Here is a 17,032-nt window from a genome sequence, read left to right on the forward strand (position 1 = left end):
TAATAGCGACAAGTGTGCTGATACGTGCTTGCAGAAGCGCAGCTGCTATTGCCGAATAAAGCCACACTGGTGTTGGCTCTCTTTTAAAGCCGCCAAGGCTGATGCCATGCCCGCTGCAGCGGTTATGTGTGCAGGTGGGGTACTACGCAGGTGATCGACACAAGCAAGGCGTGCGCACGTTTCACAGGTGAGCAGACGTACGTGAGCGGCTAAACGAAGACTAGAGCTGATCCCAGCGGTACTTTAGCGCTTGACACTACAGACCGTGTACTTGTGTACGGATGGCGGCGAGATTCTGTGATAGCAACAAGTGTGCTCAGACGTGCTCGCCGAAACGCATCTGCTGCTATCGAATCATGGAGCGGATTTTATATGTATCTGAAATCGTAGCGTAGATTTTGTAAGATGCAAGTTTTATGAGGTTACATAAAGCTGCGAAGAGCGAAGCGAGTAAGGCGAGTGGATGTCGAATGACTTGAATATGAACCACCTTTCAAACGTTCAATATTCAGTGACTCTAAGGTAGCGATTGAAATGGTAAAACATTTACGCTGTGGAAATTACGAGTAATTGGTGTCCGAAAGTAGATAAGTTTGCGAATGTTCTACTAGTAGAGGACACGATATATATGACAGCATATGGGTAATATTTCCATGACTGCTGTGACATCAGGGCATTGACGACAAATAACCGGCCGATGACGCTGCTCCACATACCCGCGCTCAATGACCGACAGTTGTTATGACATACCAAGTGTCAAACTGCAAGAGACCTTCGCCATCCTAACTGTAATATCATGCTCACTGAAGAGACTCCACCCGCCCTTTATATAGCCCAGATCCGTGATTATTACTGTCGTTATTTCTAAATTTCTCGCTATATGATAAGCACTGGCGCATCGGCTGTGGGATCGAGTAGCACTCAAATTAGTACACCTATAGCATTTGAATGGTGGACTCGCCTACGTGCTCTCAATGCAGATGCTAAGAGAATATCGATCACCTCCTCTGCCGCCGTTCCTGTTTTGGCGAACAACGTCAGGCTTACTGGTGTGCATGCTCTAAGAAAACTGGGCGATCGGCCTGTTAGAGAAGGAAGGGACCTGGGAGCCTGCCCTCGCACTGCCCCTTTATCCCGGCACAAATTCAGGCTCTTCCACAACACTTCAAGGGGAAAGACTTGGGAGCATGACTGTAGAGACGCAGAGTATCGTCCAGTGCAGGCACAAAATATGGTTCTTGCCTTCTCTCACTCCCACATCACTCCTCTCCCCCCCCCCGTTCAGGTGACAAATTCACCAAAACATACTGTATACATAAATTTCCTGTCTTTTCTTCGTTTCCTCTCTTTCTCTGCTAGGTACGTCACTAAATATATGTGGTATGTGTAGAACTGGTGGTTCTGTAATGCTAGGCGCCCAAACAACAATCTGATTATGTGGCACGCGCCGCAGTGTGGGACTGCGGATTTATTGTGACCGCCCAGTTTTCTTTCACGTGCAGCTAAAGCTATGTGCAGTGCAGTCTACTGGTAAAGGAAACACTACAAAGTGCAGCTCTCACTTTGCTTGCGCCCTAGCCTCAAGTGACTGCGAAAGCAATGTCAGCGCACTGCACGGGTGGGTCAAAAGGAGTCGGACTTATCAACCACAAGTGCTGTGCTGCCAATCTAGGCGAGTGCACTCTTGAGAGAAAGAAAAATCCGGACATGCGCCGCACTCAAGTGTTCCATTTAACAGTGGACCCCTCTGCACTCAGGGGTTCTCGCATTTCGTCCCCATGAAAACGCAGCCTCCCCTCCCGGGTTCGTACTCGCAGGCTGGAGCTTAGCAGCTCAACGTCATAGCAATTGTGCTACGAGGGCGGGTATTCTTGGATATTACGAGACAAATTATGGTACATACTCTCTAGACGAAATTTACAAGCCTCGAATGCTGAACATCCTTAAAATCACGCCTTATGACTTTGTGCCGTCCTCAAGAAACACAAAACCAGTGCAAATGAAATACGCAACACAACATCAAGGCTCAGGCGATTTATGTCGAATGTATAGAAAGCAAGAAAAGAAATAATAATTAGCGCGATCATGGAGACTATTTGCATTTCGGTTTATCCTAAAAGTGAAGTGCACCTTTCTATATTGTAGAAAAAATTGGTTCCTGCTAGAGAAAGCTATTGCCATAAATTTGTGAAATCTGCACACAGTGCATACGATATATTATTGATGCAATCGGCCTCAAAGGCTTGCGATGCGCGGAATCTGCTATAAAGCTGAAAATTTATCCATCCCGATTATTCAGACTAGCGATCCTTAGCAGTAAACACAGAAAAAAACATCACCGGTATTGTTTACTGGCTACAAGGCAGAAATTTAGGATAACGCAGCTTTATCGCTCACGCCGATGCCACGCCTGATATACTTTTACTGTGACAGTATACAGTATACAGTTTACAGACAGTAGGAATGAAAGAGGTCCCACCTTTCAACCAGTAATGGGGGGCAAGCTGTGCGAAGGATGCAAAGCGCGGGTGCTGCTACGAGCGACCTGTCTCTTGCTGGGCTGTGTTTATTAAGGCTTATCGGCCAGGAGTAGTACTCAGAATAAAGCTCTGAGGGTGCGGAGGGCAGCACGCGATGAGATAACAGTGCAATAGCGAGCTTCTAAATATATGAATGGGAAGCGTGGGTCTTTACAGGTGGGGACATGCTAGGGCTTTCAGAAAATAAGGGAAGGCTGCCTTCACCATCTCTGGGAGCTAAAATGCTGCAGGCTAACTTTAACCGTGCCAGACGCTTTGTTTCCGATGGACCTGCGCGTGTTCATGTCTTCATATGTTGTGTGGAAAAACCAAATGAAGAATTTCGGCACACACAACGCAATACTAGAATCAGCGCTAAGCGATAATTCCTTGAAATGTTCAATAAAATGCTATGCAGAGACACATCTTGCATTCAGGATAAGAATAATTTAGTGTAAGAAAGGCAGAGGTTGGCCTAAGTTCAGGTTTACAGGTGGAGGAGAAAAGCTGACAGAATAAAGGAGATTTAAATTGATTAGGGCAGCTAAATGCGATACAGAAACCACGTAACACAGTGGTTTCTGTAATGTATGGAGTCTAGTCCGGTGCTGAGAAAATAGTCCATAATTACCCTTGTTCTTGCTTCTGTTTAGTCACACAATGCGGCCAGAATAGTGCCTTTCTACAATCGCCGCCTTCACATGCATAAGGAAAGGAAGCGTTGTTTTGAATACTTTTCTTCTCTCAATCTACATCGCATCACATTTTGTTGCAACATTTCTTCGTGATCCCTTGAGAGTCTTGCGTGTGCAGTTGTAAGTCAAGTGAACGACTATGAGCTCTCGCAAAGCAATTTAAGAAGGCTCTTGCTTTAGAAGTAACTGTACCTCCATAGTAGCACTTTTCTATGTGTATCTTTTGTATTTCATATGAATGTTTTAAGAAAAATGGAAAAGGAGACAGAAGAATGTTCCCAAACTTGATTAACTTGCATTTTCACACAGTTTAGCCACGACAAGCCGCACATGCCGGTGAAAGGGAAAAATAGACATCAGCCGGTACCAAGCTTTTTCCGCATACTGCTATACACTCCTATACACTCCTACACTCCTTCTTGCCGCCACAATAAGTGAAACGGGAGAGCTAATAGAAAACAAATGCATAATACCTCGACATCTGCACGTGGTAAGTGCGTCGGGATGGTCATGAATACCGCTGGAAAGATAGGGAAAGGAGAAAAAGAACACGACACGGATGCATGCGTCTTTCCGATAACGCTGTGCTGCATCGGTAAAGCATTTCTTCAGTCATGACTGAGTGGCGTCGTCTGGTGGGGGAATATGAACTGCTCCCAACATGGCTGCCACATGGCTCCCAACATGACTGTCATCAACATGGCTCCCAACATGACTGCACCACCTTAACAAGAAGAAAAGATAGCACATGTGTACAACCTTGAAGAAGTACGAACCAGTTTTCAGAAAAGCTGTTTCTTTCGGGGAGTTGCAATAGAAGTTTCAGATTCCTGCAAATATAACGTACATACTCTAAAAAGTTGATTGTATATGACTGTTATGTTTGAAAACTTGCCCGCATATAATGCTTTGGAGCATTCAATATTGAGAACATTTTAAATGCCATTTATTTGTCGACACACATGTTACTTCGCCATAACATTTACCATGGTGGCCTCCCTGCCTCCATACCCCATCAATTTTCACTAAATTTCCTATTGGTTTAGTTGCAGTTCTCCCAGGGCAGCGGGATAAATTCTGCTTTTTTCGTGAAACACATGCTTAAAGAGTCGGCTCAGTTGCATGGATAATTTACTGCAAATGTCATAATTAGTCCAATTATCTTTGAAGTTTACCAACATGTTGCATATAACCCGGCCTTTATTTTCGCCAAATATAAGCAGGGTCTTGTTTAGTTGCCTGAGGACGTCGCTCACAGCCCCTGCTCTCATGCGTCATAAGACGTTCCTATAACAATACCGGCCAAGGACAAACCTTTCTTCAACTACGAAACTTTGTTTCTGAGAAGCCTGTATGGGTTTCTGGTGTAGCCTCGTGCAAAATACGGATGGATGTCAATTGTTCCCTTCATGAACCTTCCTCCACCTAGGGGTATTCCGCGGAACTGATTTGCCAAGTATGTATGTTGCAAATTATTGGTGGGATACCTGGTCCCGTTACCTTGTGGTTAGGAGTAACACGAGCTTGCAGGAGTATCGCCGTGTCTTGTCATCGTATGGAATGCCTTACCGATTGGCCACTCACTGTCCTTCGTGTGGCTGTAACCCTATGCCCAATCACACAGTTCCGTTATCTCTCCTTTCAGTGGCCGACCGACCTTTGTCAAGGGGGGGAGGGCAAACCCAAACAAACTGACCCTCCCCCTCTCTTTGTTTGTTTTTACATTGCTACGTGCCCCTGCAAAGTTCGTGATATATATATATATATATATATATATATATATATATATATATATATATATATATATATATATATATATATATATATATATATGTCTATATATATATATATATATATGTATATGTATATATTGTAATGGAGTGTTTGAACAGTTCAGTTGGTAGCGTCTGTTGGCCCACTGGTTCGACTGCAGGCACGTAACAGACGATCTGGCTGGCCTTGTCCTGGTGCTCTTCTTCTTCATTACAATATATATATATATATATATATATATTATTACGACAATGTGTGTTTATTTGAAGCTAACGAAAGGGACGGAGTGGTGCCGCGACAGCAAGCCGCTCCAAAGAAAAACGCACTTCGTCCTCTTCTTCCGTCCCTGCTGTCGCTCTCGCGTAACATTCCTCCCTTCACAGGGCAAGCCTGACGGGAGGATAACTGTTACGTGAACTCAAAGTCACGTGGATGACAGCACTTCAGGCGGGCGAGGTGAACAATTGCGCCTTCTCAGAACTATAGCCACTAGACATGAGACATGCAATGGAATAGGTAACGTCACTTAGGCGATTGGTGGTGACAAACGGCTCTGTGTAATGAGCCAGAAAATTGTGGCCCAGGTTGCGCTTGCGAAGAGGCGTCCAAAGCCATACGTCCCCGTTTTCGTACGACACATTCTTATGCCTTGAATCGTAGCTGATATCGGAGCGGTTCCGGGACGCCAGCGTACGGAGCCGATCTATGCGATGTGCTTTCTCAGCTCGGCAGAAAGTAGTGGCGATAGAAGAGTCCACATGAAGAATAAAAGGCAGAGTGGTGTCAAGGAAGCTGTGGGTCGTGTATAGATAGGAGGGGCTGTAGCCAGGGTTTCATGCCTTGCATTACTGCAGCGTATGTGATCAATGTCAAAATGTCATCCATGTTTTTGTGCGTGGAGTTGACTTACATCGAAAGCATGATGGTCAAAGTTCTGTTAGTGCGATTGATGAGACCATTTGTCTGCGGGTGATCGGAGTCGCGTGGCAAAAATGGCTAGCACAGAGGCAGTATACCTCTTCGACTACGTCGGCCATGAACTGGCGAACACGATCGCTCACAATAATACGAGCGGGTGCACGACGCTGTATAAAGGAGGACAGGAGGAAGCTCGAAACGACAATAGCCGTGGCCATTGGCATCGCTCTGCTTTCAGCATAAACCGTCAGATGGTAGGCGCAGCCTATATTCCAGCAGTTCTCGTTTGTTAAGCGCTGGAACGGGCCGAGCAGATATGCTCCAGCCATTTCCAAAGGAGACGATCGTGGTCCTACAGGGGGAAGGAGTTCGACAGGAACAGTATTAGTGTGCTTGAATTGTTAGCAAGTGACACAACAGGCCACACACGTTTCTATATTCTGTCGCATGCTAGCTTAGTAGGATCGGCCCTGAATGCTGTTGTATGTTCTGGTGAAACCCAAGTGTGCAGCTGTTTCATCACCATGCGTAGCACGGGGCAAGTGTCTTCTGAAATTGTTAGGGACCACAAAAAGAAGGCAAGTACAATCAGGTGCGGTCATTGCTCTTACAAATGTGTTAGTAAAAATCTATAGACATGTCTCTATAACCTCTATACACTGTCTATAGATATTTCTATAGAGTAGTCTGTAGACAGTCTATAGACTTATGACCTTGCACTTCTTAAAGACTAGTCTATAAGATGTCTGCATGTATAGACTGTCTATAAATAATGAAAATTCACGTTTGTTGGCAAATGTCTGCAGAATGTCTGTAGACAAAAGTGTATAGGGTTATACAGTTCTATTTTTGTACGCTGAAGTATGGAATGAAGTATGAAGTCTGAAGTATGAAAAAATATAAAAAGTATGAAAAAATGAAGTCTGAAGTATGAAGTACGTTCACTGATAATTCACTGCACGTAAACCTTGCCTAGCCAAAAATTTGTGTCTTTAGTCTGACTTCAAAGTACTCTCTTTGGAAACTTTTGTTCCTTGTGCACTTTAGCCATTCCTCGCTCCAGAATTTGCCAAACTATCTTCATAAGGTCCTCGGAGCCGCTGCGCGACAAATGTGTTACCCATGTCCACAACCCTTATGACCATCTACATCTTAGTTTCATTCAGTGCAATATAACTTTTTCAAAGCGCAAGTTCGCATCGCCACACTCGACAGGCACCTCGCGTCTTCCATCGCCAGTCGAGGTCGCCCATCGTGGTGCATGATCTACATAGGCTACTCGACTTCTCTTACCGAACACACATTTTGCATTCGAAGAGAAATTTTATTTTCATAATCACGGATCGGCAATGGTAGCGTTTATTTCTGTCACGGCCGCTAACCTACTGATTCAGGCTATCGAAGCTTAGGCTTAGAACGACAGAAAGCTGAGCTAGTTGGTAAGGATTCATTCTGCAAAAAAGAGGTGAGGCGTGCAGACAGGACACAAGAGTAGAGAAGTGGACAACACGAACGCCGACTATCAACTTATAGGAGCACTGAGGTGAAAAAAGAAAGAAGACACAAAACTCATCTGCGCAAGTTCAGGAATGGTATCTCCACGTGTCAGTCGGGTACATGTGCCGGTCTACGTGAGAGATCTACGTGCCGGTCTACGTGTTAAGGCACACAATTTCTTCCTTATACAAAGTAATCGAAGGCTGACTCACGCACGCACATCCACCATTATAGATATGCCATGCATCCACTATAAGACGCGTAGCTTCATTCTTATGCCTTTCGCTTTTTCATGACGAAGCTTAGGCGTTGTCCTCTTTCCCGGAAACGTCAAAAACATTTGTTCTCTACATTGACTACTGTTTCAGTATTCTCCACGTGCTCTGGGCTCACTTGACCAGTATGTAAGGAGCAATGAAATTCACCTTGGAAGTGGAATATAATGGCCAGCTAGCGTCCTTGGACACTGGCTTGAAACGCAATATGCCCAGTTTCTCATTCCTTGTGTTTCAAAAGCACGCGCACACGGGAAGACGGCTTCAGTAGAATTCAGTGCACCCGGTTTCGCAAAAATATATTCGTTGTCCGCTTTCTTCGCCGGGCAGACAAAGTGTGCACAACAGCGGAAGACTGTGTGGCGGGCCATGTTATCATACGGCAGGACCTAATGGTCTGTGGGTAGCCCAAGTACTATATTGACTTTGCCCGACGCCTGCTGGCTCGCGAATCACCTGTTCAGTCGCAACACAGCAAAAAAAACCAGCCGCAATATCGTGCGTCCCTGGCATCAGCCAGACCGTGACACGGGTCCCTCCATCATGTGACGTGCAAGAGGCGTACGTTCCAATGCGGAAACTCACACACGAGCTAGTCATTACGAAGGACCGCCAGGACTAGGACGAGTTTCCGGGCGTCATTTGCCTCATATCATGTACCGATTGCCAATACGTCTACATCGGCAAGACTAGCAACTTCAGTACATGACATCAACACCACAGGAATGACAATGAACAACATGTTGCGTCAAATGCACTGGCGGAGCACTGCCGAAGTACGTTACGTACTATGAACAGACGAGAAGCACGCACGACGGCCAAGGAGAAAAATCTCTCTTCACGCTTTATCTAGAATCAATTTTCATCCAAACCACATCGCACACTCTTTACTAAAACGACGCCAATTTTCTGCCAGTGTATGCCAAATGCCTTAATCATGTCATGCGCCATGCGTAAAAATCGCGAAGCGTGCCTATTTTCACTCATTGTGAACAAGGCTCCCGCAGGCTAGCCCAAACGTAAATAACGTTCTTAAAATCTTTTTTTTTCTTTTTGGTACCTGTCCTCACAGCCTCCTGTAAAAATTTTTCTAGTATACTGCTGCATTAACCTGACAATTGTTGATCTGCGTATTGTTCTTATTCAACTTTGCACCCAGTGGTTCGAGTGAGCGGATGCTCAAACTTCGCTGTACTGGCATGCAGTATGGGGATTATTCGTCGTGTTTCTACGATGTTTACTCTGTGCGCGGGCACTTGCAGCCTGAATTTCCGCCGTGCTTTTACAGTCGTGTATGCAGCTAAGAACTTTATTCACAGCTTCGCTTGTTCTTATGGATGCATTGCCTGCCTCTGTTGTGGCAGGTACAGGGAGTTCAAGACCGGCACACCATTCCGTTGAATTCGGTCCCACTTATTATTGGCCTGCCTTCTCAGAGTAGCGCAGTATATATGTCTTACATGGCTCCATCCGTAATACCGTCACAGCCAGCTGGCTTCTGCTTTTGCGTCTCATTAATATAATCAGTTGAGACAAAAGGAAGTATAATATGGATAGAATTGAACATGCTTTCAGGAGCGGTGGAAGCCTAAAAGCTGTGAAGTATAAACTTTGAATAGGCAAGAGTCAGATGTGTGCGGTAAGAGACAAAGCCGGCAATATCATTACTAATATGGATCAGATAGTTCAAGTGGCTGAGGATTTCTATAGAAATTTTTACAATACCAGTGGCACCCACGACAATAATGGAAGAGAGAATAGTCTAGAGGAATTCGAAATCGCACAAGTAACGCAGGAAGAAGTAAAGAAAGCCTTGGGATCTATGCATAAGTGGAAGACAGCTGGGGAGGATCAGGTAACAGCAGATTTGCTGAAGGATCGTGGGCAGATTGTTCTATAACAACTGACCACCCTGTATACGCAAATGCCTCATGACTTCGAGTGTACCAGAATCTTGGAAGAACGCTAACGTAATCCCAATCCATAAGAAAGGAGACGCCAAAGACATGAAAAATTATAGACCGATCAGCTTACTGTTCGCTGCCTACAAAGTATTTACTAAGGTAATCGCAAATAGAATCAGGCACACCTTAGGCTTCCGTCAACCAAAGGACCAGGCAGCATTCTGTAAAGACTACTCAGAAATAGATCATATTCACACTATAAAACCAGGTGATAGACAAATGTGCGGAATGTAACCAACCGTTATTTATAGCTTTCATTGATTACAAAGAAGCATTTGATTCAGTCGAAGGCTCAGCAGTCATGGAGGCGTTACGGAATTAGAGTGTAGACGAGCCGTATGTAAAAATACTGAAAGATATCTATAACGGCTCCACAGCCACTGTAGTCCTCCACAAAGAAAGCAACACAATTCCAATAAAGAAAGGCGTGAAGCAGGGAGGTATGGTCTCTCCAATGCTATTCACAGTGTGTTTGCAGGAGGTATTCGAAGACCTGGATTGGGAAGAATTGGGGACCAGCAATAATGGAGAATACCTTAGTACCTTAAGTAGAACCTTAACTTAAGTATACCTTACCTTAAGTAGAACCCTTTTCCTAAGCCTCCAGGTTTCTGCGCCGTACGTGAGTACTGGTAAGACACAGCTGTTATAAGTCTGAAGTGTATAACAGCCGCGTCTTACCAGTACTCACGTACAGTGCAAAAACCTGGAAACTTACCAAATGGGTTCTACTTATATTGAGGGCGACTCAACGAGCTATGGAAAGAATAATGATGAGTGTAACGTTAAGAGTTAAGAAAAGAGCAGATTGGGTGAGGGAAAAAACGGAAGGTAATGACATCTTAGTTGAAATCAAGAAAGAGAAATAAGCATGGGCAGGACATGTAATGAGGAGGGAACATAACTGATAGTCATTAAGGGTTACGGACTGGATTCAAAGGGAAGGGAAACGTAGCAGGAGGCGGCAGAAAGTTAGGTCGGCGGATGAGATTAAGAAGTTTCCAGGGACAACATGGCCACAATTAGCACATGACCGGGGTAGCTGGAGAATTATGGGAGAGGCCTTTGCCCTGTAGTGGGCGTAACAAGGTTGATGATTATGATTATGAAGTTTATCAGTCGAATCTACCTCTCCTAATTTCAGTGCAAAGATTAAAAATGGAGCAGTGACAGCTGTTGTCTTGTGCACCCGAAAACATCGTTTCGTGGCTTTTGCTACGAGAAAACTATTTAAAAGTTTTTGCCCACCTGAATTCTAGATAGATCGTAGAGCAAAGAATTAACAAAGTTCGCGAAGGACGAAGCAGAACAATGGGGGAGAGAGGGCTAGGGTGGGCGAATGTGGCTAGTTTCTTCTCATGGATGCATGTAGAGAGCCGTTATCCAACTTTTATTTGCGCCGGTTTCGGTGTCTGTTTTCGTTTTCACTTGTACCCGGGTCAGTTCTCCTGTTGGGAAATTTAGACGTGCAGGCTCGATAATATATTGTAAAAAAACAATATTTCTACACGCGCGTAAACAATCATAGCTGTTTCTGACATCGCGCAAGAATATGTACACTCTCGGGCAATATGGAGAGAACAACAAAGTATTTTTCGAGCAGCCATTTCTTTGGACGCTTGGGTTCGAATCTTAAACTTGAATATGTGCCCAATATCCTTTCCGTTAAATATTTCGTCTGCTGGAACGCTTTGGTGCTACGCACATATTTTAAACCACTCTGGCCTGTTCTACGCAAGTCTTGGTGTTCCGCTGCATTACGACACGTTATTGACATGTTAACAGGTTATGAACTGCTCGAGTATGACACCTGAAGACATTAGGCTCATATACAGTTTGTGTTAGGGCTAAACACTGCGTTGTTGCTAAAAATTTCATCTGACGATGCGCAGATACTGCAATGCTGCAGTTACCTAATAACGAGCAGCGTGAAGACAAAAAAAGGTCTTAGAGGCACGGAGGAGAACGCTCAATGCCATCGGTCCCTTTATTCTTAGATCAGACAAATTTATGCAACGTGTTGACTAATAGGAGTGGGTGCAATATTCTTAATGAAAAGTAAGTAACCTGAGGATGAAAAGAAAGCGCGTCTACATCCTTATATGGGGCTTCACACAGTTCACTTACTAGAATAAATTACAACAAAACCCAATCATCCACCGCGACAAGACAGGAAGGTTGCCAAAAGTATCAATAATTGATCACCACGAGAAATCGAAAAAGTTATTTATTCCTGAGGAATATCATAGGTACCATTGTTCGCAAAATATACCAGGAAGTGGTAGTGACTTTTAATCAATGGTTGATACGATGCTTAATGTTTAGACAGGTCGATTGCTTCTTGACGTATGTCGCTCCATAGTGTAATGAAGGAAGCCTTATCACCTGCATCTCTTATTTTTTGCTCGAAACGGCTCAGCAACACTGGTGTGAAATAATCCTTCCAGCTTCCAACCTTCGCTTCTTTCACCACTGTGAACTTGTTGCAGTCTCCCTCGTAACCCTGCTTGCTATTCATGTTGTCTCTGGAAAACAGCTTGTTTAATTGCGGATTATCATTAGCCTGCAGGCTCATGATCATGACGCGCCTCATGTGCTCAGGCGTGGACCATTCTAGAATGTTTCGGAGCGTCTGCGGGTCATTCTCAAGATGCATGCCGTAAGCCTCTCCCAGGAAGTAAGCAAGCCTCAGCACCATATTTCGGGTGTCCTTCTTGAGTTCCTCATACGTGGTAAAGAATACGTTGGGTTCGTCCTTCAGAGCATAGGCCTTTGCTACGTGGTCAAAGTAGCTTCCGTAACCCAGGTCATCTTCTACAAACGGCTCAAATAACTCTTCGAATGTGCCGTCCTGAAAGCGGTAAACACTCAGGTCCGTCATCATGCGAAAAAGCGAGACGCATACGTCCCAAGGGTTGCGAGCGATGTAGATGTACTTTGCCTTATCGTTCATGGTCTCACGCTCTAGAGGGTTATGTGTAATCAGAAGTCTCACGGGAAGAGCTGGCTTCCAGTCATCGCAACCCATGTATTCGATAGAGCGGAGGTTGCTGGCAAAATCTGAGTGCGTAGTGATCGCTTCCCCCTTTTTGATAACAAGCTGCGTGATGTACTGTATCCAATGCGTGCCGCTTTTCGGGAACGAGCTCTGAACGACGTCGCCATTCGCGGCACGAAAAAGAAGGCTTTTGCGAAAGATTTCTGGATTGAGTAGAGGACACCTGGGCACGCCGTCGATGATCTGGCGATAGGGCCTCTGTCCCGGCATAGCGGCGAGTTCTGAAAAATTAGAACAGTATTGAGTTATTTCAACCAGCACTCACAAGATTTGGTAAAATGTGTTTCGGATACTTTATGTACACATTCTCAGCACGCTTTAAGTAATTTCCATTTCAGATGCGTCGTCGATTATAGAGTTGCATTTTGTGTACCGAGTAGCCACCGCAAATGACGTCACTAACGAAGCGGCGGTGAAATGGTAGAGCGCCCACCTCGTATGTGGGAGGCACTGGGTTCGAATGCCGGTGCTGTCGAGAACCTACCGGTATTTCTTATGAGTAGAGCTGTAGCACGGCCTGGCTCTCAGACATCTATATTCTGGTCATGCCATGCTGCGAATTGCACAATAGGTGGGTGTCTGTCCGAGATGCTGGAACTCCCGTAATAGCCGAGCACCTGGCAGCAGCACACTTGTAGATATTTTACCGCTTAGTACCCGGCATCCATTCCTCGTCTTTCTTCCACAGCAGTGTCGGATGATCCACAGTTTCACCAAAGCTGTGGGGGGCGGAGGCAAGGGGCGTTGAGACACCTTCCCCAGTTTATATGGCCCCCTTTTGAGAAGAGAACTCACATAAACAACTAAAAGCCAGGTTGTGGTATATTTTTGCCCATTAGAAAAAGCTGCCAGGCTTCCGGTGGCACAAAGATTTCAGATTAGGGCCTACCGCACAGGAGGCGGATTTGTCAAGTGCTGTGGTTCTGAATAGTCAGGAAGTCGTATGTATTCAGCTCAATGAATCCTTGTGCAGATTTTGGGGGGATATTTCCCCAATGTGATGCAATAGCTGTCACAAATGACTAAGTCGTGCTGCCTCGTGGTGATGCCCTTTGTGGTAGTTATGTTCTTGTGACTTGTTCTATCCAGCGTTCTTTATTAATACGTTTCTTATGTGTTGTTTTCGTCTTGTTCTCACCTTCTTTTTTTTCTGTTTTGAGAAGTTTTCGGGAGCTTGGGGATACGCTAAAGTGGCCAATCTTCGTGTTTGTTTCCTTAAAAATAAATAATGAAGTCTTGAGACGTACGTATTCATTTCTTCCCATGATTCCTTGAAGGGAATATGTGTAAATGACAGCGCCCGAGAAATATTACTGGTAGAAATTCTTGCTGTTTCGCTAAAGTGCATCACACAGAACGTTTGTAGCTTCGCCCTTTTCGACTTTTCGTTTCATGTACCTCCTGCCATTGTGTAAATTTTCGTAGCATGGATTTACCTTGTTCGATAGTCTGATAGCACTACGGCGCAATTATGCTGTGATGTCATTGTATGTTCGCACAGTGACAAATAACTTCCACGAACAAGGAGTTGTAATAAAAAGCTGAGCTACAGAGAAATTTGCTGAGAAGAAAAATTCTTTGCGAAGGTGCGTCTCATACTACGGTATACATTATTGTGGAAAAATCAGTTGTTGAAAAGGAACCTACCACTTTGACTCACCTATCAGATAACTGAAATAAAGCATTGGCATAGAGTAGGAAGCCGTATCGTTGAAAAAATAAACGAGAACTAGAACGCTTGGTCACTACTTCTACATCACCTTTTGTCTCAGAGAAAGGTGCACTTAATTTTCGAAGCAGTTCTGCCCGGACGTTTTATCACAAACCATGCAAAAGAACACGAATCAGTGTAAAGAAATGAGTTTGTCATAGCATCTCAGAACTCTGCAACAGGTTTGACTAATTGATGAAGTTCTAGGGAGGTGACTTTATAGGCTTATGTTCTGGGACCTCCTTACGTACATTCTTTCATGTATTACCCTTAGTAACTTAGTAGCGTACTAGCCTAACAGTGAAAGGTTACTGTCCATGTACCACGGAATTGCGTCAGATGACTTGAGGGTGACCGTGTCGATAGTGTTTTTGTATTGACCTTTAATGCTGTAGCTGTACTATATGCATACTAGGGAAGCATTGTATTTTGTCATAGGTGAACAGAACCATAACAAGAAAAACAACAAAAGATGTCCTACCTTCGGTCCTGAATGTGGGCGAACTGTCAGGGCCGTGAAACTCCCTAAATGGCCTGCGCTGATAGATCGTGCTCGAAAGCATGCGATGAGGCTTATTCAGTTGCAGTGTACGCTACACCAGCAGAAGTGGCGACTTTCTCGAGGCACGTACAGGATAGAACAAACGCTTTGGGAGTGACGCCAATACAAAGAAGATAAGGTGTGTCAAACAATGGGCGCGATCCTGGGACGCTACCCTGTCTAGACAAAGAATAAATTGTGGCGACCGCTAGCGGAGGCATGTGTGTCCAACACCCAGCTTCTATGTTTGCTCAACTGAGTTGTTTATCACCATATGCGCACAAACCTTGTAGCATACTGACCATGAAATCATAAACACTACAAACTTGGATATGTTGCTACTTTGGCGGATAGTTAATCGTCACCTAGTACCACAAAAGATCCATACAATAATTCCTAGAGGGAATTGTGGCACTAGAGTGTAGCGAGCTGCATTGGGAGTGGTTGAACCAGCACAGAAATTATGGGAAGTAAAAGTCATGTTTTTTGGCGCTAGTTAAACTGCACACAAAACAAGACACATAGAGGACAACACGGGCAGCACTTCCAGCTGATTTAGTTTGCCGCTAACCCAGGAAGATGTCGTGGCACATATTCGAGCGCACTGCAACGCCTGAGTGACCAAATCACGCTTTCATGAGATTAAGATTCTTGGTAGAAGCAGAAATCAAACAGGTAATAGCAGCTTATTGTATGAAAAAAAGGTTGAAGTTGCATTAGCGATACATCTGTCTTGCTCTAGAAATCGGAAACGAGATTGTTCGACTGCAGGTTCGTGAACAGCCTGCGCATGCGCGTATGTATATAGATATTCCTGGGTTACCACCCAAACTAAATTAGTTGGAACCGTCACTTGCGTTGTCTTCTATGTGTATTCCTTGTGTGTGTGTTTTAACCTGCGGCAAAAAACACGTCTTTCAGCATGCACCAACTAAGCCAACAAGCAGTTCTGTCGCAATATGGGAAGTAGGTGGATTTGCTTAAACTTTGTACTTTTGGCTTAAGCATTAAAAAAGACATTATTAAAATGTTCCTATGGCAGGATTGCAGCAGCGGATCTCTGGACAAAAGCCCAGTTTTGAAACCATTACGCCACCGTCGTATGCAGCGACAAGCGAGATTTGTTTCTAGCAAGCCAGTGCCTCGAGAAGCTTGACGCGTTTGGATTTGACCTCCTCAACAAGTTGAACCGTTGCGATTAGTAGCCACTGTGCGTATTCGCAACGTCTTCTGCGCTTCGAAAAGTATAGCTCCCTCTGAAATTTACCACAGCGAAGGCATATAAAGCATAATAAACAAAACCACAATAACGTCTGAATCCACAAGCACGAAGATCAAACATAATCCATGCACTTCCCATCATTTCCATGGTGGCGAAATGGTTCTAGCTCCAGAGTTCTCTCCAGTAATTATTGCCGGAAACTCCATGCCTGAGACGTCTACAGGGTAGCTAGCAGAAAATATCCAGGCCTACTTTAGCTTCGTAAAAACCTGGTACATGTTTTCTTAAAATTAAAAACGAATGTTCAATGAAACTTGTTCATTCGTCCTTTTGTTTTCTGTGATAGTTCTCGCTTATTAAACTGTAAAATGCATTATTGCTTTTAGATTTTCCCCCTTGTTTTCTGTGCATTGCCTTTGACTCTATAACGACCACCTGCGTATATATTCTACTGCGTTCTTGCTCCAGTGCGTCTATGTTGTGTACTACATTCTAAGAAAAGTTTACACCCTTTGGAGTGCATGTTCACCACACAACCATAATCCTCATCTGTCTTGCCAGCCTTTCCGTTCTTGAAAACGCTGCGCTCGTTATTTCCTGTCGAGAATGCTCTGTCATGCTTACAACGCACATGGCGTTCGTGACTTCGATGTACCGGGCTAGCAGCGTTAAAGAAAGGAAATGCGGGCAAGACAGATGACGAATATTGTTTTGTGGAAACTATAGACCCCAAAGAGTGTAAACTTTTCTGAGAGTTTATAAATAAATAAAGCAATAAGCAAAAAATAAATAAATAAACATTCGTTGGATCCTTGAGATGTGTTCACAAATAGACTGCACAGATACAAGCTGGTCTACG

General features: G+C 44.4%; 2 protein-coding genes across 3 annotated transcripts in view; both read right to left on the reverse strand.

The window, feature by feature from the left end:
• The window catches only part of LOC135903255 (3-alpha-hydroxysteroid sulfotransferase-like), a 68,090-nt gene that overhangs the window by 11,284 nt on the left and 39,774 nt on the right, over nucleotides 1-17,032 (reverse strand). Inside the window, exon 1 of one of the 2 annotated variants that reach the window (XM_070532893.1) lies at nucleotides 2,480-2,539. The exons of the other annotated variant lie outside the window; for it this stretch is intronic. The gene's annotated coding sequence lies outside the window, so the exon portion shown is untranslated. Of the gene's footprint in view, nucleotides 1-2,479; nucleotides 2,540-17,032 lie in introns of those variants that run through there. 2 annotated transcript variants of the gene reach the window in all.
• Nucleotides 11,853-15,064, reverse strand: LOC135903254 (sulfotransferase 1B1-like). Its single transcript, XM_065433673.2, has 2 exons — nucleotides 14,892-15,064; nucleotides 11,853-12,920 (listed from the first exon to the last, which is right to left on the reverse strand). The coding sequence occupies exons 1-2, from the start codon at nucleotides 14,971-14,973 to the stop codon at nucleotides 11,956-11,958; spliced, it is 1,047 nt and encodes a 348-aa protein (XP_065289745.1). The 5' UTR covers nucleotides 14,974-15,064; the 3' UTR covers nucleotides 11,853-11,955.

The sequence above is a fragment of the Dermacentor albipictus genome, chromosome 2 (assembly GCF_038994185.2).
Source record: "Dermacentor albipictus isolate Rhodes 1998 colony chromosome 2, USDA_Dalb.pri_finalv2, whole genome shotgun sequence".
NCBI classification, from domain to species: Eukaryota; Metazoa; Arthropoda; class Arachnida; order Ixodida; family Ixodidae; genus Dermacentor; species Dermacentor albipictus.

Coding starts and splice junctions, on each gene's coding strand:
- LOC135903254 (XM_065433673.2), bottom strand. CDS start 14,973: ATGCTTTCGAGCACGATCTATCAGCGCAGGCCATTTAGGGAGTTTCAC. Junction 12,921..14,891: donor GCCCACATTCAGGACCGAAG/GTAGGACATCTT, acceptor CTAATTTTTCAG/AACTCGCCGCTATGCCGGGA.